Raw genomic sequence first — 23,426 nt, forward strand, 5'->3', positions numbered from 1 at the left:
TTATTTAAATGTAAAGCCTATATTCATCCAGGTTATAGCGTGTAAAATTTAAAAAAGCATGAAATGTCCATAGTTCTGGTCTTGTTCCATCAGGGAGGAGGTTGGTTCTGTCATCGATCACAAATGATCAGCTTCTCATCTCTTGTTCCACTCCTCCATCCCAGAGTCAATGCTTCTATCTCGTCTCTTGTTCATCTCTGAGTTCTCTCTCCTCCCTCCATGCCTTCTCCGTGTGTCCGTATCGGTGTGTGTGAGGAAACAGAAGAGGCAGAGATAGAGGAGATAGGAGGAGATAGGATGAGATAGGAGGAGATAGCGGAGATAGGGGAGATTAGAGGAGAAAGGAGGAGATAAGATGAGATAGGAGGAGATAGCGGAGATAGGAGATAGGGGAGATTAGAGGAGAAAGGAGGAGATAAGAAGAGATATAAGGAGATAGAGGAGATTAGAGGAGATAGGAGATAGGAGATAGAGGAGATAGAAGATAGAGGAGATAGGAGATAGAGGAGATTAGAGGAGATAGGAGGAGATAGGAGATAGATGAGATAGAAGAGATTAGAGGAGAAAGGAGGAGATAAGAAGAGATTTGAGGAGATAGGAGGAGATAGGAGATAGAGGAGATAGAAGAGATTAGAGGAGATTAGAGGAGATTAGAGGAGATAATAGGAGATAGAGGAGATAGGGGAGATAGAGGAGATATGGGGAAATAGGAGGAGATAGAGGAGATATGGGGAGATAGGAGGAGATAGAGGAGATATGACCGATGTCTTCTAGCTGCACTTACAGCTCTCCACAATCATGTTGGACAACTGTTCCACCTGAAACAAACAAACACACCACTGTTAGTGACTACACCCCAACACCACTGTTAGTGACTACATCCCAACACCACTGTTAGTGACTACACCCCCAACACTATTAGTGACTACACCAACAACACTATTAGTGACTACACCCCAACACCACTGTTAGTGACTACACCCCAACACCACTGTTAGTGACTACATCCCAACACCACTGTTAGTGACTACACCCCCAACACTATTAGTGACTACACCAACAACACTATTAGTGACTACACCCCAACACCACTGTTAGTGACTACACCCCCACACCACTGTTAGTGACTACACCCCAACAACACTGTTAGTGACTACAACCCCACACCACTGTTAGTGACTACAACCCCACACCACTGTTAGTGACTACACCCCAACACCACTGTTAGTGACTACACCCCAACAACACTGTTAGTGACTACACCCCAACACCACTGTTAGTGACTACACCCCCACACCACTGTTAGTGACTACACCCCAACAACACTGTTAGTGACTACAACCCCACACCACTGTTAGTGACTACACCCCAACACCACTGTTAGTGACTACAACCCCACACCACTGTTAGTGACTACACCCCAACACCACTGTTAGTGACTACACCCCCACACCACTGTTAGTGACTACACCCCCACACCACTGTTAGTGACTACACCCCAACACCACTGTTAGTGACTACACCCCAACACCACTGTTAGTGACTACACCCCCACACCACTGTTAGTGACTAAACCCCCACACCACTGTTAGTGACTACACCCCAACACCACTGTTAGTGACTACACCCCCACACCACTGTTAGTGACTACACCCCCACACCACTGTTAGTGACTACACCAACAACACTGTTAGTGACTACACCCCCACTCCACTGTTAGTGACTACACCCCCACTCCACTGTTAGTGACTAAACCCAAACACCACTGTTAGTGACTACACCCCCACAGGTTAGAGGGTTAGGGGGTAGAAGGTTAGGGGTTAGGGGGTTAGGGGGTAAAGAGTGTTAGGGGTTAGGGGTTTAGAGGGTTAGATGGTTAGGGGGATAGAGGGTTAGAGGGTTAGGGTGATAGAGGGTTAGAGGGTTAGGGGGATAGAGGGTTAGGGGGTTAGTGGGTTAGTGGGTTAGAGGGTTAGAGGGTTAGGGGGTTAGGGGGTTAGTGGGTTAGGGGGTTAGTGGGTTAGAGGGTTAGTGGGTTAGGGGTTAGTGGGTTAGGGGTTAGAGGGTTAGGGGTTAGAGGGTTAGGGGTTTAGGGGTTAGAGGGTTTGGGGGATAGAGGGTTAGGGGGTTAGGGGTTAGAGGGTTAGGGGGATAGAGGGTTAGGGGGTTAGTGGGTTAGGGGATAGAGGGTTAGGGGGTTAGGGGGTTAGAGGGTTAGGGGGACAGAGGGTTAGGGGTTTAGTGGGTTAGGGGGATAGAGGGTTAGGGGGTTAGAGGGTTAGGGGGATAGAGGGTTAGGGGTTAGAGGGTTAGTGGGTTAGGGGGTTAGAGGGTTAGGGGGATAGAGGGTTAGGGGGCTAGTGGGTTAGGGGGATAGAGGGTTAGGGGGTTAGTGGGTTAGGGGTTAGAGGGTTATGGGGTTAGGGGTTAGTAGGTTAGGGGGACAGAGGGTTAGGGGTTTAGTGGGTTAGGGGATAGAGGGTTAGGGGTTAGAGGGTTAGGGGGATAGAGGGTTAGGGGTTAGGGGTTAGTGGGTTAGGGGATAGAGGGTTAGGGGGTTAGGGGGTTAGTGGGTTAGGGGGATAGAGGGTTAGGGGGTTAGGGGGTTAGTGGGTTAGGGGGCAGAGGGTTAGGGGTTTAGTGGGTTAGGGGGATAGAGGGTTAGGGGGTTAGAGGGTTAGGGGGATAGAGGGTTAGGGGGATAGAGGGTTAGAGGGTTAGGGGTTAGAGGGTTAGAGGGTTAGAGGGCTATTAGAGGGTTCGAGGGTTAAAAGGCTATTAGGGGTTAGAGGGTTAGGGGTTAGGGGTTAGTGGGTTAGGGGGATAGAGGGTTAGGGGGTTAGAGGGTTAGGGGGTTAGTGGGTTAGAGGGTTAAGGGGTTAGGCGGTTAGAGGGTTAGGGGGTTAGGGGGTTAGCTTTACATTGTCTATGGTTAGGGTTAGGGGGTTAGCTGTACCCTGTGTTGTCTAGGTTAGGGTTAGGGGGTTAGCTGTACATTGTCTAGGTTAGGGTTAGGGGGTTAGCTGTACCTTGTGTTGTCTCCCTACGTAGTAGAGGATTGGCAGAGGTTCCAAGACCTGGGGTACACAGCACGGCTGGGCCGACGCTCCTGGGTTGTGGTGCTTGTACAGGGCAAGGATCTGTGTGTGTGTGTGTGTGTGTGTGTGTGTGTGTGTGTGTGTGTGTGTGTGTGTGTGTGTGTGTGTGTGTGTGTGTGTGTGTGTGTGTGTGTGTGTGTGTGTGTGTGTGTGTGTGTGTGTGTGTGTGTGTGTGTGTGTGTGTGTGTGTGTGTGTGTGTGTGTGTGAGAGAGAGACAAACACAGACAGGTCACTTAAGTAGTGCATTGTCAGCAAAAGCACTGTGCCAAGACAATATGACACACAAGAGCTACATCGCTGAGAAATAACATGTATGTGTTGGACAGAGAGAAGAGGAGAGGTAGTAAGGCGGAAGGAGATGGAGAGAGAGAGAGACAGAGTGAGAGAGGGAGAGAGTGGGAGAAAGAGAGAGAGACAGAAAGAGAGAGAGAGAGAGACAGAGCGAGACAGAGAGAGACATAGAGAGAGACAGAGAGAGACAGAGATAGAGAGACAGAGACAGAGAGACAGAGACAGAGGGAGACAGAGAGAGAGAGAGAGAGAGAGAGAGAGAGAGAGAGAGAGAGAGAGAGAGAGAGAGAGAGAGAGAGAGAGAGAGAGAGAGAGAGAGAGAGAGAGAGAGAGAGAGAGAGAGAGAGAGAGACAGAGACAGAGACAGAGACAGAGACAGAGACAGAGACAGAGACAGAGACAGAGAGATAGAGACAGAGACAGAGAGACAGAGAGAGAGAGAGAGAGAGAGAGAGAGAGATAGAGACAGAGACAGAGACAGAGACAGAGACAGAGACAGAGACAGAGAGAGAGACAGAGAGCACAGTCAGTACATGTCAAGTGTTTACTGGCCACTTGCTGAGACAGTTCTTAACCCTGACCACCATGTCTCATGCAGACGTCATCACTAACTATTGGGATTTAACAGTACAGGGCTAGTGAGTGGGGAGTTTTTCTAGAACACGTGACCTGACCACTAAGAAAGCAGCAACTAGAGGTGTAAACAGAGACATTACAGACAAACAGTAAATAGATCAATCAGGAAGAAGGAGACAGCTGGGAAGCCCCTGACTTTCTACTCGTATCTCTGGATTGGTCCACAGACACTTCTGATTACACACAACTAGTATCTATCAGCTCCTGTCACATGACAGATGACTGCCTCACATCTAACTCTTAAGGCAGAGCTCTCTGTTTCCTAGAAACGTTACAGAAAATGACTATATCAGTGGAGACAGGGGTGGACATTAAGCTGTGCCAAACTTGCCCGCCGGAAAGAGAAATGTTGTCAGATTTTGGCCCCGGACTAGTAAACATTGTGGTCTACGAGACTGACTGGCCAGTGTCCATAATCCTTAAGTTCCATCTTTAAGTGGAGATGTACCATTCCAGACTTGAAACTGAGAGTATTCTAGAACTGTACCCGAGAATATTCTAGAACTGTACCTGATAATATTCTAGAACTGTACCTGAGAGTATTCTAGAACTGTACCTGAGAGTATTCTAGAACTCTACCTGAGAGTATTCTAGAACTGTACCTGATAATATTCTAGAACTGTACCTGAGAATATTCTAGAACTGTACCTGAGAGTATTCTAGAACTGTACCTGATAATATTCTAGAACTATACCTGAGAGTATTCTAGAACTGTACCTGAGAGTATTCTAGAACTGTACCTGATAATATTCTAGAACTGTACCTGAGAGTATTTGTTTTCAGCATTCCAGATGTAGGTGCATGAGCCCATGCAGTAGTTGGCATGGTAACCTTTTGGCTGGTGGATCCACTTCCAGCCCAGATCTTTCCTGAAGTCGATGTAGAGTTTCCTCACGCAACAGTTCTCTGTTTTACTGCAGAACAGAAGGGAGGAAGATGTTAGGGTGAGACAGACAGACAGACAGACAGACAGACAGACAGACAGACAGACAGACAGACAGACAGACAGACAGACAGACAGACAGACAGACAGACAGACAGACAGACAGACAGACAGACAGACAGACAGACAGACAGACAGACAGACGTCGCAGTCCTTACTCTGTGCAGGTGTCGTCGGTAGCGACGGCCCGTTTCTTACGCGAGGAGGTGAGCTGTGAGCTGTAGTTCTGGGGGATGGACATGGTCAAGATGTGAGGTTTCCTCATGTTCTTGGCTAGACCAGCCACGTCACCTCGTACCCCGCTGTCCAACCCGGAGATACTGAAGAGGAACTTTTCCATGGGTTTACCACACTCACAGTACAGCTTCAACTCAAAGCCCTGCTCTTCCTCTGAAACACAACGAGAGCAGAGACACAGGTAGCGTTGCAAAGGGAGTTTACCAGCAAAACTACCAAAATGGTGGTATCTTTCAAGGATTTTATGTCATCTATAAAAGACTCCAGATTTGACAGGTTTCTGTCATTTTAATTTACCTTTATTTAACCAGGCAAGTCAGTTAAGAACATATTCTTATTTTCAATGACGGCCTGGGAACAGTGGGTTAACTGCCTGTTCAGGGGCAGAACGACAGATTTGTACCTTGTCAGCTCGGGGGTTTGAAGTCGCAACCTTCCGGTTACTAGTCCAACACTCTAACCACTAGGCTATGCTGCCGCCCCAGCAGGTCTTCTGGGGGCCTTATCAAATGCAAAATATTTGGAAAAAATAAATAAGATGTTTTTTTTTTTTTAAGAATAAAATGACAAAGCTGTGTAAAACATTATCCTAAATATAAACCATCTACTTAGTGAATACTATTGGTGTTTATTATGAGAGGCTCAGCATGAAATCAACGTTTTTCGTATTTTAATATTTAAATTGACTCAGACTCATGTATGTACGCCTTTCCAATGCACTTCTCAGTAGCTGGTGTTCAAACTCACTTTTTAAATGGGCTTTGCAGGCCTGGTTCCCTTGGGCTCAACACCTTTCATTCAACTGAACCCTTCCACTTGCTGGCCAGCAGATTTATCTCATGGCTTTTTCCATTCAATGGGGTTTTTCAGCACATTTATCTTAATAAAGTCAACCATTTAAAAGTTGGTGTATCTTTAAATTATAATTTCCTCCACAGACTCACTAGAATACATGGACAGAACAGATCAGAATATTAGGGATTAATGGAAGATGGATGGGTTGAAACGCTGTTGTAATAAATGACCAGGGAGCATCATGACCTGGGAGCATCATGACCAGGGAGCATCATGACCTGGGAGCATCATGACCAGGGAGCATCATGACCAGGGAGCATCATGACCTGGGAGCATCATGACCTGGGAGCATCATGACCTGGGAGCATCATGACCAGGGAGCATCATGACCTGGGAGCATCATGACCTGGGAGCATCATGACCTGGGAGCATCATGACCAGGGAGCATCATGACCTGGGAGCATCATGACCTGGGAGCATCATGACCTGGGAGCATCATGACCTGGGAGCATCATGACCAGGGAGCATCATGACCTGAGAGCATCATGACCTGGGTGCATCATGACCAGGGAGCATCATGACCTGGGAGCATCATGACCAGGGAGCATCATGACCAGGGTGCATCATGACCTGGTTGCATCATGACCTGGGAGTAGCATGACCTGGATCATCATGACCTGGTAGCATCATGACCTGGTAGCATCATGACCTGGGAGTAGCATGACCTGGGAGTAGCATGATCTGGGAGCATCATGACCTGGGAGCATCATGACCTGGGAGTATCATGACCTGGGAGCATCATGACCAGGGAGCATCATGACCTGGGAGCATCATGACCAGGGAGCATCATGACCAGGGTGCATCATGACCTGGTAGCATCATGACCTGGGAGTAGCATGACCTGGGAGTAGCATAATCTGGGAGCATCATGACCTGGGAGCATCATGACCTGGGAGTATCATGACCTGGGAGCATCATGACCAGGGAGTATCATGACCTGGGAGCATCATGACCAGGGAGCATCATGACCTGGGAGCATCATGAACTGGGAGCATCATGACCAGGGAGCATCATGACCTGGGAGCATCATGACCAGGGAGCAGCAGCGTGTGGCGTTTCACTTCCTGTCTTTGTTTTTTTAGTTTTGTTTTATGAACCAAAGCCATGGGAATACATGCATATTCATCTCCTATTCAGCAACCCGATTGGTTGATTTTGAAAATACTCTGATCCTGTATATCATGTTAGGGTTAGGAAAGTGTTTATGAATCACTAACAAAACAACAAAAAAGGTTTGGAGAGCTTTTACGCACAAAATATATTGGTGAATCAAAAATACAGTGGTTAAATTCATCATGAAAATTGTTCAAATCATGAAATATTGGAAGTGTACAATAGGGGTTGAACATTAGTTTATATACTAGTATATAAATCTAACCTGATAATCCTCACTAATCAAGGAACTGTGAAGACAACGGTCCTGTCGTTGTGAACCGAGCGCCAGGCTCCAGGTTTAACCTGCTAAGTGTGGTCTGAGTTCTATAACGATTCCAATAGGCTACATGGTCCAATATGATCCCCTATTGGCTAGCAATCCTCAGGGAACAACCACCCGACAACCACAAGTGACAGAGGAAGGAAATGCAAACTGATTAGCGTGCCACTCGTCATTCAGGACAGAGCCCTAACCCAGAGACCCACCTGATTTCAGCACCACCTTTGTAGCAAAATAAATAAATATATATATACATATATTATTTTTTAGTTGCCTGTTTTGCATTTTATAGGCAGCTCCAAAATTCAGGTGTTTCAGCCCAGCCCAGTGCTTTTTGTGGAGGTGGGGCAGCCAGCAGAAAATACAGTGTAAGTCATCTGTAAGTCAGGTCATAGCCAGTGTAAGTCAGGTCATAGCCAGTGTAAGTCATCTGTAAGTTAGGTCATAGCCAGTGTAAGTCAGGTCATAGCCAGTGTAAGTCATCTGTAAGTCAGGTCATAGCCAGTGTAAGTCATCTGTAAGTCAGGTCATAGCCAGTGTAAGTCATCTGTAAGTCAGGTCATAGCCAGTGTAAGTCAGGTCATAGCCAGTGTAAGTCATCTGTAAGTTAGGTCATAGCCAGTGTAAGTCAGGTCATAGCCAGTGTAAGTCATCTGTAAATCAGGTCATAGCCAGTGTAAGTCATCTGTAAGTCAGGTCATAGCCAGTGTAAGTCATCTGTAAGTCAGGTCATAGCCAGTGTAAGTCATCTGTAAGTCAGGTCATAGCCAGTGTACGTCATCTGTAAGTCAGGTCATAGCCAGTGTAAGTCATCTGTAAGTCAGGTCATAGCCAGTGTAAGTCATCTGTAAGTTAGGTCATAGCCAGTGTAAGTCATCTGTAAGTCAGGTCATGGCCAGTATAAGTCAGGTCATAGCCAGTGTAAGTCATCTGTAAGTCAGGTCATAGCCTGTATAAGTCCGGTCATAGATCAAATCAAATTTATTTATATAGCCCTTCGTACATCAGCTGATATCTCAAAGTGCTGTACTGAAACCCAGCCTAAAACCCCAAACAGCAAGCAATGCAGGTGTAGAAGCACGGTGGCTAGGAAAAACTCCCTGGAAAGGCCAAAACCTAGGAAGAAACCTAGAAAGGAACCAGGCCATGTGGGGTGGCCAGTCCTCTTCTGGCTGTTTTGGGTGGAGATTATAACACATAGCCAGTGTAAGTCAGGTCATAGCCAGTGTAAGTCAGGTCATAGCCAGTGTAAGTCATCTGTAAGTCAGGTCATAGCCAGTGTAAGTCAGGTCATAGCCAGTGTAAGTCATCTGTAAGTCAGGTCATGGCCAGTGTAAGTCAGATCATAGCCAGTGTAAGTCATCTGTAAGTCAGGTCATAGCCAGTGTAAGTCATCTGTAAGTCAGGTCATAGCCAGTGTAAGTCAGGTCATAGCCAGTGTAAGTCATCTGTAAGTCAGGTCATAGCCAGTGTAAGTCAGGTCATAGCCAGTGTAAGTCAGGTCATAGCCAGTGTAAGTCATCTGTAAGTCAGGTCATAGCCAGTGTAAGTCATCTGTAAGTCAGGTCATAGCCAGTGTAAGTCAGGTCATAGCCAGTGTAAGTCAGGTCATAGCCAGTGTAAGTGAGGTCATAGCTAGTGTAAGTCATCTGTAAGTCAGGTCATAGCCAGTGTAAGTCAGGTCATAGCCAGTGTAAGTAATCTGTAAGTCAGGTCATAGCCAGTGTAAGTCATCTGTAAGTCAGGTCATAGCCAGTGTAAGTCAGGTCATAGCCAGTATAAGTCAGGTCATAGCCAGTGTAAGTCAGGTCATAGCCAGTGTAAGTCAGGTCATAGCCAGTGTAAGTCATCTGTAAGTCAGGTCATAGACTGTATAAGTCAGGTCATAGCCAGTGTAAGTCAGGTCATAGCCAGTGTAAGTCATCTGTAAGTCAGGTCATAGACTGTATAAGTCAGGTCATAGCCAGTGTAAGTCAGGTCATAGCCAGTGTAAGTCATCTGTAAGTCAGGTCATAGCCAGTATAAGTCAGGTCATAGCCTGTATAAGTCAGGTCATAGCCAGTGTAAGTCAGGTCATAGCCTGTATAAGTCAGGTCATAGCCAGTGTAAGTCAGGTCATAGACTGTATAAGTCAGGTCATAGCCAGTGTAAGTCATCTGTAAGTCAGGTCATAGCCAGTGTAAGTCAGGTCATAGCCTGTATAAGTCAGGTCATAGCCAGTGTAAGTCAGGTCATAGCCAGTGTAAGTCAGGTCATAGCCTGTATAAGTCAGGTCATAGCCAGTGTAAGTCATCAGTAAGTCAGGTCATAGCCAGTGTAAGTCATCAGTAAGTCAGGTCATAGCCAGTGTAAGTCACGGGGGGTAGAGATCTAAGAAATGAAATTGTGTCTACAGATACGCTGTATTCTGACCATGACTTCGTTCCCTTATAAATCCCCACCATCTTTATGATCGATGATTTTGAGTGAAAACCTGAAATAAATAGAGGAATATAGAGTATTTCAAACATGGCGCTTTTCTTTCATCCGCGAGACGTTTTTATTTTTTTGGAGTGGGGGGGGGGGGGCAAATTCTAGTATACCCAGGTTTAAACTGCTACGGTCTGAGTTCCATAACGATTCAAATAGCCGACACGGCCCTATAATCAGTGACAGTTATAAATGTATGTGGGTATAACTGACGGCAGCTGCCCGAAAGTGACTAATATTTAACACCATACACATTGTAAAAATTAAAATAAAAATTAAAATACAGTGAAAAGTCTGGGTTTATAATTAGAATATTCTAGACTGTAATTTACGCATGGCTACAGTACAGAAGCCTATAGTACAGAAGCCTATAGTACAGAAGCCTCCAAATTTGATCCCCAAGTTATAAGGCAAGAATTTAATCAACTTCACTGTGGAAAAGGTCATAGGTCGATATGCTTCAGTTGGCTGATCATATACGACTGGTTTTCACACGTGTCTCTAGCGATCATAAGGTAAAACAACTGTAATTTATATTTACAATCCCCCTTAATCCAAACGGCTTCCTCATTTACCCAGGTCCTATCAAATAGCTCTTATCAATGTGTAAATAACAGTGCATTAAAGAATGGTGTTATTTTCTATCAGGAAATATAAAGTAGACGCTGTTCCACTCCGTAAACCGACAGGTTGCCTCCAACTTATTCATCGTTTCATCGATCATAAAGATGGTAGAGGTAACGAAGTCTAGGTCAGAATAAAGCGTATCTGTAGACACGATTTCGTTTCTTAGATCTCTACCCCCCCCCCCAGTGCATTTGTACGTGCTTAAATCAGGTAGGAATTCCCCCCCTTGTCAATTGGGTTAAAAGTTGGAAGAGTTGCAAATTTAATTGAAAATAATGCCAATGTTAATTAGATGCTTTTTTCATGAATCAATCTATCTATGTTCTCTAGAACCACATAGTCTATCTACTAGAAACTCAGACATAAAAAAATGTATACTATATATGAATACATTTAAAAAAAAAGTTATTCAAGTATAAATTACCAAAGGTAGAATAGATTGCCATAGATTTTACGTTAATTCCAAAAATGACTGAACATTCCGAGACACAGTCACAACACTGGGCTGGCTATCATCTAACTTACAGATGACTTATACAGGCTATGACCTGATTTATACAGGCTATGACCTGACTTATACAGGCTATGACCTGACTTACACTGGCTATGACCTGACTTATACAGGCTATGACCTGACTTACAGATGACTTACACTGGCTATGACCTGACTTACACTGGCTATGACCTGACTTACAGATGACTTATACTGGCTATGACCTGACTTACACTGGCTATGACCTGACTTATACAGGCTATGACCTGACTTACAGATGACTTACACTGGCTATGACCTGACTTACAGATGACTTACACTGGCTATGACCTGACTTACAGATGACTTATACTGGCTATGACCTGACTTACACTGGCTATGACCTGACTTATACAGACTATGACCTGACTTACAGATGACTTACACTGGCTATGACCTGACTAACAGACTGTTATCTGTCTGGACTCACCGGTCCCCTTCAGCCATTCCTTGAGGGTTTCAGTGACGTCGAAAGACAGCCAGCGGTCACTCCACTTGTTGGTGACGAAGCGTGATCCCAGGTATCGTCTGCTGTCGCCCAGCCCCTTGTAGAGCTCCAGGCGCTGCTCACTGCCAGACGGGATGTTAGTGGTTTTGATGAGCAGGCGGAGCTCAGCGCTGGAGAGTAGATGGTAGTCCCCAATGCTGGACCTCATCTCATTCAGGTTAAACAGCATCTGGTGCTTGGTGACATTCTTATCTGGGGCACACAGAGAGAGAGAGCAGGGGAGAGAGAAACAGTTGAGACAACAGTGTTCTCTTGTTATTTATCAATGTACTGTAGCTGCGTAGCATCAATGTACTGCAGCCGTGTAGCATCAATGTACTGTAGCCGCGTAGAATCAATGTACTGTAGCGTCAATGTACTGTAGCTGCGTAGAATCAATGTACTGTAGCATCAATGTACTGTAGCCGCATAGCATCAATGTACTGCAGCCGTGTGGTGTTAAACCCCTTCAACTCATCCAGAACGCCGCAGCCCGTATTCCCAAGTTCTGTCAGCTCCTCCGTTCTCTCCACTGGCTTCCAGCATCAATGGTACAGCTGTGAGGCTCTGTGGTCAGTAGCATCAATGTACTGTAGCATCAATGTACTGCCTCCCTAGAGGAAGTACCTCCCGCGTCAGAATCAAAGTACTGCAGCCATGTAAAATCAATATACTGTAGCATCAATTGTTACTGTCCCACTGGATGTCATAAGGTGAATGCACCAATTTGCGTCAATGTACTGTAATGCAAATCAATCAATATACTGTAGCCGCGTAGCATCAATGTACAGTAGCATCAATGTACTGTAGCATCAATGTACTGTAGCCACGTAGAATCAAAGTACTGCAGCCATGTAAAATCAATATACTGCATCAATTTACTGTAGCCACGTAGCATCAATGTACTGGAGCCGCGTAGCGTCAATGTACTGTAGCCGCGTTGCGTCAATGTACTGTAGCATCAATGTACTGTAGCCACGTAGTGTCAATGTACTGTAGCATCAATGTACTGTAGCATCAATGTACTGTAGCATCAATGTACTTTAGCATCAATGTACTGTAGCATCAATGTACTGTAGCATCAATGTACTTTAGTATCAATGTACTGTAGCATCAATGTACTGTAGCATCAATGTACTGTAGCCACGTAGCGTCAATGTACTGTAGCATCAATGTACTGTAGCATCAATGTACTGTAGCATCAATGTACTTTAGTATCAATGTACTGTAGCATCAATGTACTGTAGCATCAATGTACTTTAGTATCAATGTACTGTAGCATCAATGTACTGTAGCATCAATGTACTGTAGCATCAATGTACTGTAGCATCAATGTACTGTAGCATCAATGTACTTTAGTATCAATGTACTGTAGCATCAATGTACTGTAGCATCAATGTACTGTAGCATCAATGTACAGTAGCCACATAGCATCAATGTACTGTAGCCGCGTCGCATCAATGTGATTAGTTGCAAAAAAATTAAATCAACAAACTGACTTCTTTTGAATCAACAATAGAGTTTCAACCATAGGGGTTTACTTCAGCTCTGGGAAGCCTACATGTCCTTCTGCTGTACAGTATACAATGAACTGTACAGCTGCCTGTCGAACAAGTAGCCAGCCATTCCACGTGTACTCTTATACTGTTGGGCTTGCCTTATAAGAAACCACTCTGTGTGTATCATATCTAGTCTATATGAGTAGAGCAGAAACATTCCTCCTGGGTTGTAGAGCGAAGCAGAGACAAGCCACCGATGGCTCTAAACAACATCCATTATACCAGGCATTTTATCACACAGTTATAAGTCAGACAGAGACAGACCAGATAATGGAGAGAAAAGATATATAGTACAGAGAGAGGGGGGAAGGAAAGGGTGGATGAGGGTGGATGAGGGGAAGGGTGGATGAGGGTGGATGAGGTGCAGAGGGGATGTGGGAGGCAGGGACAGGAAGAGAGCTGTCACATGTTACATAGAGAGAGAGAGAGAGAGAGAGAGAGAGAGAGAGAGAGAGAGAGAGAGAGAGAGAGAGAGAGAGAGAGAGAGAGAGAGAGAGAGAGAGAGAGAGAGAGAGAGAGAGAGAGAGAGAGAGAGAGAGAGAGAGAGAGAGAGAGAGAGAGAGAGAGGAGAGAGAGAGAGAGAGAGAGAGAGAGAGAGAGAGAGAGAGAGAGAGAGAGAGAGAGAGAGAGAGAGAGAGAGAGAGAGAGAGAGAGAGAGAGAGAGAGGGTGAGAAAAAGCGAAGTGAAAAGTGAACCGTAGTAGACATGCGCATAGATACGGTGTGGAAACCTACAAGGGGGAGACAGAGGGGAGAGACAGAGGGAGGAGGCAGAGGGGAGAGACAGAGGGAGGAGGTAGAGGGGGGAGGCAGAGGGGAGAGACAGAGGGAGGAGGCAGAGGGGAGAGACAGAGGGAGGAGGTAGAGGGGGGAGGAGCTGTCTGCGTGCGTGTGGCACCCTGGGTCTGGCCCAGGACCAAACCTCTGTTTTGCCCCAGCCTGTTACAGCTCAATACCTGCACTAACCCTGTTACATCAGCCTGCTCCATCTCAATACCAGCCCTAACCCTGCTACAGCTCAATACCAGCCCTAACCCTGCTACAGCTCAATACCAGCCCTAACCCTGCTACAGCTCAATACCAGCCCTTACCCTGTTACAGCTCAATACCAGCCCTAACCCTGCTACAGCTCAATACCAGCCCTTACCCTGCTACAGCTCAATACCAGCCCTAACTCTGCTACAGCTCAATACCAGCCCTTACCCTGTTACAGCTCAATACCAGCCCTAACCCTGCTACAGCTCAATACCAGCCCTAACCCTGCTACAGCTCAATACCAACCCTAACCCTGCTCCATCTCAATACCAGCCCTAACCCTGCTACAGCTCAATACCAGCCCTAACCCTGCTACAGCTCAATACCTGCCCTAACCCTGTTACATCGGCCTGCTCCATCTCAATACCAGCCCTAACCCTGCTACAGCTCAATACCAGCCCTAACCCTGCTACAGCTCAATACCAGCCCTAACCCTGCTCCATCTCAATACCAGCCCTAACCCTGCTACAGCTCAATACCAGCCCTAACCCTGCTACAGCTCAATACCAGCCCTAACCCTGTTACAGCTCAATACCAGCCCTAACCCTGCTACAGCTCAATACCAGCCCTAACCCTGTTACAGCTCAATACCAGCCCTAACCCTGTTACAGCTCAATACCAGCCCTAACCCTGCTACAGCTCAATACCAGCCCTAACCCTGCTACAGCTCAATACCAGCCCTAACCCTGCTACAGCTCAATACCAGCCCTAACTCTGCTACAGCTCAATACCAGCCCCAACCCTGCTACAGCTCAATACCAGCCCTAACTCTGCTACAGCTCAATACCAGCCCCAACCCTGCTACAGCTCAATACCAGCCCTAACCCTGCTACAGCTCAATACCAGCCCTAACCCTGCTACAGCTCAATACCAGCCCTTACCCTGTTACAGCTCAATACCAGCCCTAACCCTGCTACAGCTCAATACCAGCCCTTACCCTGCTACAGCTCAATACCAGCCCTAACTCTGCTACAGCTCAATACCAGCCCTTACCCTGTTACAGCTCAATACCAGCCCTAACCCTGCTACAGCTCAATACCAGCCCTAACCCTGCTACAGCTCAATACCAACCCTAACCCTGCTCCATCTCAATACCAGCCCTAACCCTGCTACAGCTCAATACCAGCCCTAACCCTGCTACAGCTTAATACCAGCCCTAACCCTGCTACAGCTCAATACCAGCCCTAACCCTGCTACAGCTCAATACCTGCCCTAACCCTGTTACATCGGCCTGCTCCATCTCAATACCAGCCCTAACCCTGCTACAGCTCAATACCAGCCCTAACCCTGCTACAGCTCAATACCAGCCCTAACCCTGCTACAGCTCAATACCAGCCCTAACCCTGTTACAGCTCAATACCAGCCCTAACCCTGTTACAGCTCAATACCAGCCCTAACCCTGCTACAGCTCAATACCAGCCCTAACCCTGCTACAGCTCAATACCAGCCCTAACCCTGCTACAGCTCAATACCAGCCCTAACTCTGCTACAGCTCAATACCAGCCCCAACCCTGCTACAGCTCAATACCAGCCCTAACTCTGCTACAGCTCAATACCAGCCCCAACCCTGCTACAGCTCAATACCAGCCCTAACCCTGCTACAGCTCAATACCAGCCCTAACTCTGCTACAGCTCAATACCAGCCCCAACCCTGCTACAGCTCAATACCAGCCCTTACCCTGTTACAGCTCAATACCAGCCCTAACCCTGCTACAGCTCAATACCAGCCCTAACTCTGCTACAGCTCAATACCAGCCCTAACCCTGCTACAGCTCAATACCAGCCCTAACTCTGCTACAGCTCAATACCAGCCCTAACCCTGCTACAGCTCAATACCTGCCCTAACCCTGTTACAGCTCAATACCAACCCTAACCCTGCTACATCAGCCTGCTCCATCTCAATACCAGCCCTAACCCTGCTATAGCTGCCGGTTAGAGCTCAATATTATCTCTGCTGCTGAGCTCCAGTAAACCCACTTTGATAGCAGAGACCTGGAGACAGAACCAGTCCATACCAGGAAGAGCCAACACTTTACTATACATAACTGTTATTTATCATTAGTATGTACACTAAGCTAGTGAGAGCTAGTCAACGTGCCCCCCGCACTGAGATCGGACGATAACTAAGAGTCACAAGCCAGCCTCCTGCTTCCTCAAATTGACTTAAATTACAACATGTTGTGAGCAAGAGATCGTGTGTCGGACATATCCATGGTTTGCCGTACACATCCATAATACAGTAGAGGGCAGAGGCCAGTATAGGGCACTAGGGAAACACAGTATTTGCAGTGAATAAATCCACTTCCCCTTTTCAATACCTTTATCAGTTGCAATAGAGTACTTTCCCGTTGCTACTTTCGCTTTCCGTTTAACACCCGGTTAACCTACGAGTCAGTGGCAGATGCATGAGGGACACTGCTATCTTAGGCTCCCGAGTTGCGCAACGGTCTGAGGCACCGCATCTCAGTGCTTGAGGCGTCACTACATACACAACCCTGGTTTGAATCCAGGCTGTATCACAACCGTCCCCGTGATTGGGAGTCCCATTAGAGCGGCGCACAATTGGCCCAGCGTCGTCCCGGGTTTGGCCGTCATTGTAAAACTATATGTTGCTGTAGCATCTCTATAGAAACTGTATAGATGACAACAACAACCTAATCATTATCTAGCTGGAGCTAGCTTGGAGCATCAGGCTAGCTGTGTGCAGACCAATCCCTGGCTTTACAGTGCTATAGGGGCCTGCATGTTAGTGTAAATGCGTAGAGCCTCCACCCTGCATGGTGTTCTATTCTAGGAGGTGAGTGTTAGCTTTAGCTGTGTGTTAGCATGTTAGTGTAAATGCGTAGAGCCTCCACCCTGCATGGTGTTCTATTCTAGGAGGTGAGTGTTAGCTTTAGCTGTGTGTTAGCATGTTACCCTGCATGGTGTTAGCTTTAGCTGTGTGTTAGCATGTTAGTGTAAATGCGTAGAGCCTCCACCCTGCATGGTGTTCTATTCTAGGAGGTGAGTGTTAGCTTTAGCTGTGTGTTAGCATGTTAGTGTAAATGCGTAGAGCCTCCACCCTGCATGGTGTTAGCTTTAGCTGTGGGAAGTAGGGCTGCCGAGGGTGCTGCAACACCCTCTGAAAAATCTGATAATAAAAAAAAAAGAATATTAATTTTGAAAAGACATGTAAATAATTATTTTTTTCTCACAAAAGTAGCGCAGATAATATCCGTCTGCAGCGTGGGTAAAAAGACTACTAAACTACTTCCACCGGCTATGAGTGTATGGAGTGTGTAATGAGTATGTAATGAGTATGTAATGAGTGTGTAATGAGTGTGTAATGAATGTTACCAGACTAGGTGTGGGGACAGGAAGCCCAGTATGGCATGCTAGGTTAGAGTGGAACCCCATCCCCCTTGTGTGTTAGGCTGCATGCTAACCCTGGGTGTGGGGGGGGATTTGTGTGTTTAATCAAGGCCTCCTCTCTAACCCAAGTAAGCCAGGGACAGCTGTTGTGACAGGCAGAGAGATAGACAGCTCTGTAATTACACTGGGAGGAACCAGATTCCTGCAGGAAGGCTATATACCTGTTGCTCCTACCTCCTCCACACTGAAATACAAACGTACAGTTCATTCGGGAAAAGTACGCAGACGTGTTGACTTTGTTCCACATTTTGTTACGTTACAGCCATATTCTAAAAGGAATAATAAGAAATAAAAAGAAGCTCATCTATCTACACACAATGAATCATCTATCTAGCCCCATAATGACAAACAAAAAACATTTTTTTTGACAGACAGACAGAACAGACACACAGACAGACAGACAGACAGACAGACAGACAGACAGACAGACAGACAGACAGACAGACAGACAGACAGACAGACAGACAGACAGACAGACAGACAGACAGACAGACAGACAGACAGACAGACAGACACACAGAACAGACACACAGAGCAGACAGACAGAGCAGACAGAACAGACAGACAGAACAGAGCAGACAGACAGAGCAGACACACAGAGCAGACAGACAGAACAGACACACAGAGCAGGCAGACAGACAGAGCAGACAGACAGAGCAGACAGACAGACCGAACAGAGCAGACAGACAGAGCAGACAGAACAGACAGACAGACAGAACAGACACACAGAGCAGACAGAACATAACAGACAGACAGAGCAGACTGACAGAGCAGTCAGACAGAACAGATCAGACAGACAGAGCAAACAGAACAGACCAACAGAACAGACATACAGAACAAACAGAACAGACATACAGAACAAACAGAACAGACATACAGAACAGAGCAGACAGAACAGACATACAGACAGAGCAGACATCGAGAACAGACACACAGAACAAACAGAACAGTCATACAGAACAGACCAACAGAACAGACATACAGAACATACATACAGAACAGACATACAAAATTGACAAAAAAAATATAAGTTTTGTCACCAAAGCCCCATATACCACCCACCACTGCGACCTGTACTCTCTCGTTGGCTGGCCCTCACTACATATTCATCGCAAGACCCACTGGCTCCAGGTCATCTATAAGTCTCTACTAGGTAAAGCCCCGCCTTCTCTCAGCTCACTGGTCACCATAACAACACCCACCCGTAGCACGCGCTCCAGCAGGTATATCTCACTGATCATCCCCAAAGCCAACACTTACTTTGGCCGCCTTTCCTTCCAGTTCTCTGCTGTCAATGACTGGAACGAATTGCAAAAATCGCTGAAGTTGTAGACTTATATCTCCCTCACTAACTTTAACAACACTATCAACAAGGCAGGTCCTACAGGCCCTAGTTTCTACCTTCTTAACAACACTATCAACAAGGCAGGTCCTACAGGCCCTAGTTTCTACCTTCTTAACAACACTATCAACAAGGCAGGTCCTACAGGCCCTAGTTTCTACCTTCTTAACAACACTATCAACAAGGCAGGTCCTACAGGATCTAGTTTCTACCTTCATAACAACACTATCAACAAGGCAGGTCCTTCAGGTCCTAGTTATGACACACCTGGACTACTGTTCAGTCGTGTGGTCAGGTGCAACAAAGAGGGACTTAGGAAACTTGCAATTGGTTCAGAACAGGGCAGCACGGCTGGCCCTCGGATGTACACAGAGAGCTAATATTAATTATATGCAGGTCAATCTCTCCTGGCTGAACGTGGAAGAGAGATTGGCTTCATCACTGCTTGTATTTATGAGCGGTATTGACATGTTCAATGCACCAAGCTGTCTGTTTGACATGCCACCAGAGGTCTCTTCACAGTCCCCAAGTCCAGAACAGACTACGGGAGGTGCACAGTAAGAGTAGCTGGAAGAGTAGCTGCTGCCTCGGGAATAGTAGCTGCTGCCTCGGCAGGAACTAATGGGGATCCATAGTAAATTCCAGGAAGAGTAGCTGCTGCCTTGGCAGGAATTAATGGGGATCCATAATAAACCCCAGGGAGAGTAGCTGCTGCCTCGGCAGGAACTAATGGGGATCCATAGTAAACTCCAGGAAGAGTAGCTGCTGCCTTGACAGGAACTAATGGGGATCCATAATAAACCCCAGGGAGAGTAGCTGCTGCCTCGGCAGGAACTAATGGGGATCCATAATAAACCCCAGGAAGAGTAGCTGCTGCCTTGACAGGAAGTAATGGGGATCCACAATAAACCCCAGGAAGAGTAGCTGCTGCCTCAGCAGGAACTAATGGGGATCCATAATAAACCCCAGGAAGAGTAGCTGCTGCCTTGGCAGGAACTAATGGGGATCCACAATAAACCCCAGGAAGAGGAGCTGCTGCCTTGACAGGAACTAATGGGGATCCATAATAAACCCCAGGAAGAGTAGCTGCTGCCTTGGCAGGAACTAATGGGGATCCATAATAAACCCCAGGAAGAGTAGCTGCTGCCTTGGCAGGAACTAACAGAGAGCCATAATAAACCCCAGGAAGAGTAGCTGCTGCCTTGGCAGGAACTAATGGGGATCCATAATAAACCCCAGGAAGAGTGCCTTGACAGGAACTAATAGGGATCCATAATAAACCCCAGGAAGAATAGCTGCTGCCTTGACAGGAACTAATGGGGATCCATAATAAACCCCAGGAAGAGTAGCTGCTGCCTCGGCAGGAACTAATGGGGATCCATAATAAACCCCAGGAAGAGTAGCTGCTGCCTCGGCAGGAACTAATGGGGATCCATAATAAACCCCAGGGAGAGTAGCTGCTGCCTTGACAGGAACTAATGGGGATCCATAATAAACCCCAGGAAGAGTAGCTGCTGCCTTGGTAGGAACTAATGGGGATCCATGATAAACCCCAGGAAGAGTAGCTGCTGCCTTGGCAGGAACTAATGGGCATCATTTATACAAAGAGATTTATATCTATTTAGAGATATGCTCAATCCAGAAAGCGATGTCTGTTTTAAAAAAAAAACATTTTTATTTCACCTTTATTTAACCAGGGAGGCCAGTTGAGAACACCTTTATTTAACCAGGGAGGCTAGTTGAGAACACCTTTATTTAACCAGGGAGGCTAGTTGAGAACACCTTTATTTAACCAGGGAGGCTAGTTGAGAACACCTTTATTTAACCAGGGAGGCTAGTTGAGAACAAGTTCTCATGTACAACTGCGACCTGGCCAAGATAAAGTTGGTGGTTGAAGATGTCCCTCTAGTGGTGTGGGGGCTGTGCTTTGGCAAAGTGGGTGGGGTTATATCCTTCCTGTTTGGCCCTGTCCGGGGGTGTCCTCGGATGGGGCCACAGTGTCTCCTGACCCCTCCTGTCTCAGCCTCCAGTATTTATGCTGCAGTAGTTTATGTGTCGGTGGGCTAGGGTCAGTTTGTTATATCTGGAGTACTCCTCCTGTCCTGTCCTCCTGTCCTATTCGGATTCCTGTGTGAATCTAAGTGTGCGTTCTCTAATTCTCTCCTTCTCTCTCTCGGAGGACCTGAGCCCTAGGACCATGCCTCAAGACTACCTGACATGATGACTCCTTGCTGTCCCCAGTCCACCTGACCATGCTGCTACTCCAGTTTCAACTGTTCTGCCTTATTATTACGACCATGCTGGTCATTTATGAATATTTGAACATCTTGGCCATGTTGTATTATAATCTCCACCCGGCACAGCCAAAAGAGGACTGGCCACCCCACATAGCCTGGTTCCTCTCTAGGTTTCTTCCTAGGTTTTGGCCTTTCTAGGGAGTTTTTCCTAGCCACCGTGCTTCTACATCTGCATTGCTTGCTGTTTGGGGTTTTAGGCTGGGTTTCTGTACAGCACGTTGAGATCTCAGCTGATGTACGAAGGGCTATATAAATACATTTGATTTGATAAAGCAAAGCAGTGCGACACAAACAACAACACAGAGTTACACATAGAATTAACAAACGTACAGTCAATAATACAATAGACAGCCTCCTGGGTGGCGCAGTGTTCTAGGGTACTGCATTGCAGTGCTAGCTGTGCCACCAGAGACTCTGGGTTTGCGCCCAGGCTCTGTCGCAGCCGGCTGCGACCGGGAGGTCCGTGGGGCGATGCACAATTGGCCTAGCGTCGTCTGGGTTAGGGAGGGCTTGGCCGGTAGGGATATCCTTGCCTCATTGCGCACTAGCGACTCCTGTGGTGGGCCGGGCGCAGTGCACTCTAACCAAGGTCGCCAGGTGCACAGTGTTTCCTCCGACACATTGGTGCGGCTGGGTTAAGAAGCAGTGCGGCTTGGTTGGGTTGTGTTTCGGAGGACGCATGGCTCTCGACCTTCGTCTCTCCCGAGCCCCTACGGGAGTTGTAGCGATGAGAGAAGATAGTGCGTCCAGACTTCTTAGCTACTGTTGTATCTATATGTTTTGATCATGACAGTTTACAATCCAGGGTTACTCCAAGCAGTTTAGTCATCTCAACTTGCTCAATTTCCACATTATTTATTAGAAGATTTAGTTGAGGTTTAGGGTTTAGTGAATGATTAGTCCCAAATACAATGATTTTAGTTTTATAAATATTTAGGACTACCTTATTCCTTCCCACCCTCTCTGAAACTAACTGCAACTCTTTAAGTGTTGCAGTCATTTCAGTAGCTGTAGTAGCTGACATGTATAGTGTTGAGTCATCTGCATACATAGACAGTCTGGCTTTACTCAAAGTCAGTGGCATGTTGTTGGTAAAGATTGCAAGAAACAAGGGGCCTAAACAGCTACCCTGGGGAATCCCTGAGTCTACCTCGATTATGTTTGCGAGGCGTCCGTCAAAGAACACCCTCTGTGTAACTGACAAGTAACTGTTTATCCACACGTGTGCTACTGTTTGCAGACGACTTTTCACAAATCTGAAAAGAATGAGGGATTGCGTTCCTCGATGAAAATGTGTGTAATTAACCAAGTCTTTAACTAACCAAGTCATTAAGTAACCAAATTATTAAGTAACCAAGTCATTTAGCCTTCAATCTACTTATGTACAATGACTTATGGGCTGGTAGAAATACATCTCAGTCAACCACCAGTAAGTAAACATGCTCCTGACCCACTGAGGTCTGGGACCTTATCCACTCCGAGTGAAGCTGGGCCATGTACAGCACAGAGCAAGAGCAGAACGAGCCCTTCTTTTGATTGGTTGGACCAGACACATGACTCATGAATATAAAAGTAGGAAGCTGAATGTAAATGCAAAAGAGATTGGGAGCTCAAATGGAAAGTACATAATGTTCCAGAATGATAACATAAAAGTTATGATGCAGTGGCTTCCCTATAGGCACCAGGGTTACAAGGCTTGCCTATAGGCACCAGGGTTATAAGGTTTCCCTATAGGCACCAGGGTTATAAGGTTTCCCTATAGGCACCAGGGTTATAAGGTTTCCCTATAGGCACCAGGGTTATAAGGCTTCCCTATAGGCACCAGGGTTACAAGGCTTCCCTATAGGCACCAGGGTTATAAGGTTTCCCTATAGGCACCAGGGTTATAAGGCTTCCCTATAGGCACCAGGGTTACAAGGCTTCCCTATAGGCACCAGGGTTATAAGGCTTCCCTATAGGCACCAGGGTTACAAGGCTTCCCTATAGGCACCAGGGTTACAAGGCTTCCCTATAGGCACCAGGGTTACAAGGCTTCCCTATAGGCACCAGGGTTATAAGGTTTCCCTATAGGCACCATGGTTACAAGGCTTCCCTATAGGCACCAGGGTTACAAGGCTTCCCTATAGCCATCAGGGTAACAAGGCTTCCCTATAGCCATCAGGGTAATAAGGC

General features: G+C 46.6%; 1 protein-coding gene across 3 annotated transcripts in view; it reads right to left on the bottom strand.

Moving 5' to 3' along the window:
• Positions 1 to 629: 629 nt before the first annotated feature.
• The window catches only part of tgfb1a (transforming growth factor, beta 1a), a 35,148-nt gene continuing 12,351 nt past the window's right edge, over positions 630 to 23,426 (bottom strand). For all 3 annotated transcript variants that reach the window (XM_046316554.1, XM_046316552.1, XM_046316553.1), the window contains 5 exons: positions 11,555 to 11,824; positions 5,128 to 5,359; positions 4,790 to 4,940; positions 3,030 to 3,140; positions 630 to 818 (listed from right to left, as the gene is read on the bottom strand). In XM_046316554.1, coding sequence (XP_046172510.1) covers positions 771 to 818; positions 3,030 to 3,140; positions 4,790 to 4,940; positions 5,128 to 5,359; positions 11,555 to 11,824 — 812 coding nt within the window. In that variant the 3' untranslated portion in view covers positions 630 to 770. The remainder of the gene's footprint in view (positions 819 to 3,029; positions 3,141 to 4,789; positions 4,941 to 5,127; positions 5,360 to 11,554; positions 11,825 to 23,426) is intronic.

Source organism: Oncorhynchus gorbuscha, linkage group LG19 (genome assembly GCF_021184085.1).
Source record: "Oncorhynchus gorbuscha isolate QuinsamMale2020 ecotype Even-year linkage group LG19, OgorEven_v1.0, whole genome shotgun sequence".
Lineage (NCBI taxonomy): Eukaryota > Metazoa > Chordata > Actinopteri > Salmoniformes > Salmonidae > Oncorhynchus > Oncorhynchus gorbuscha.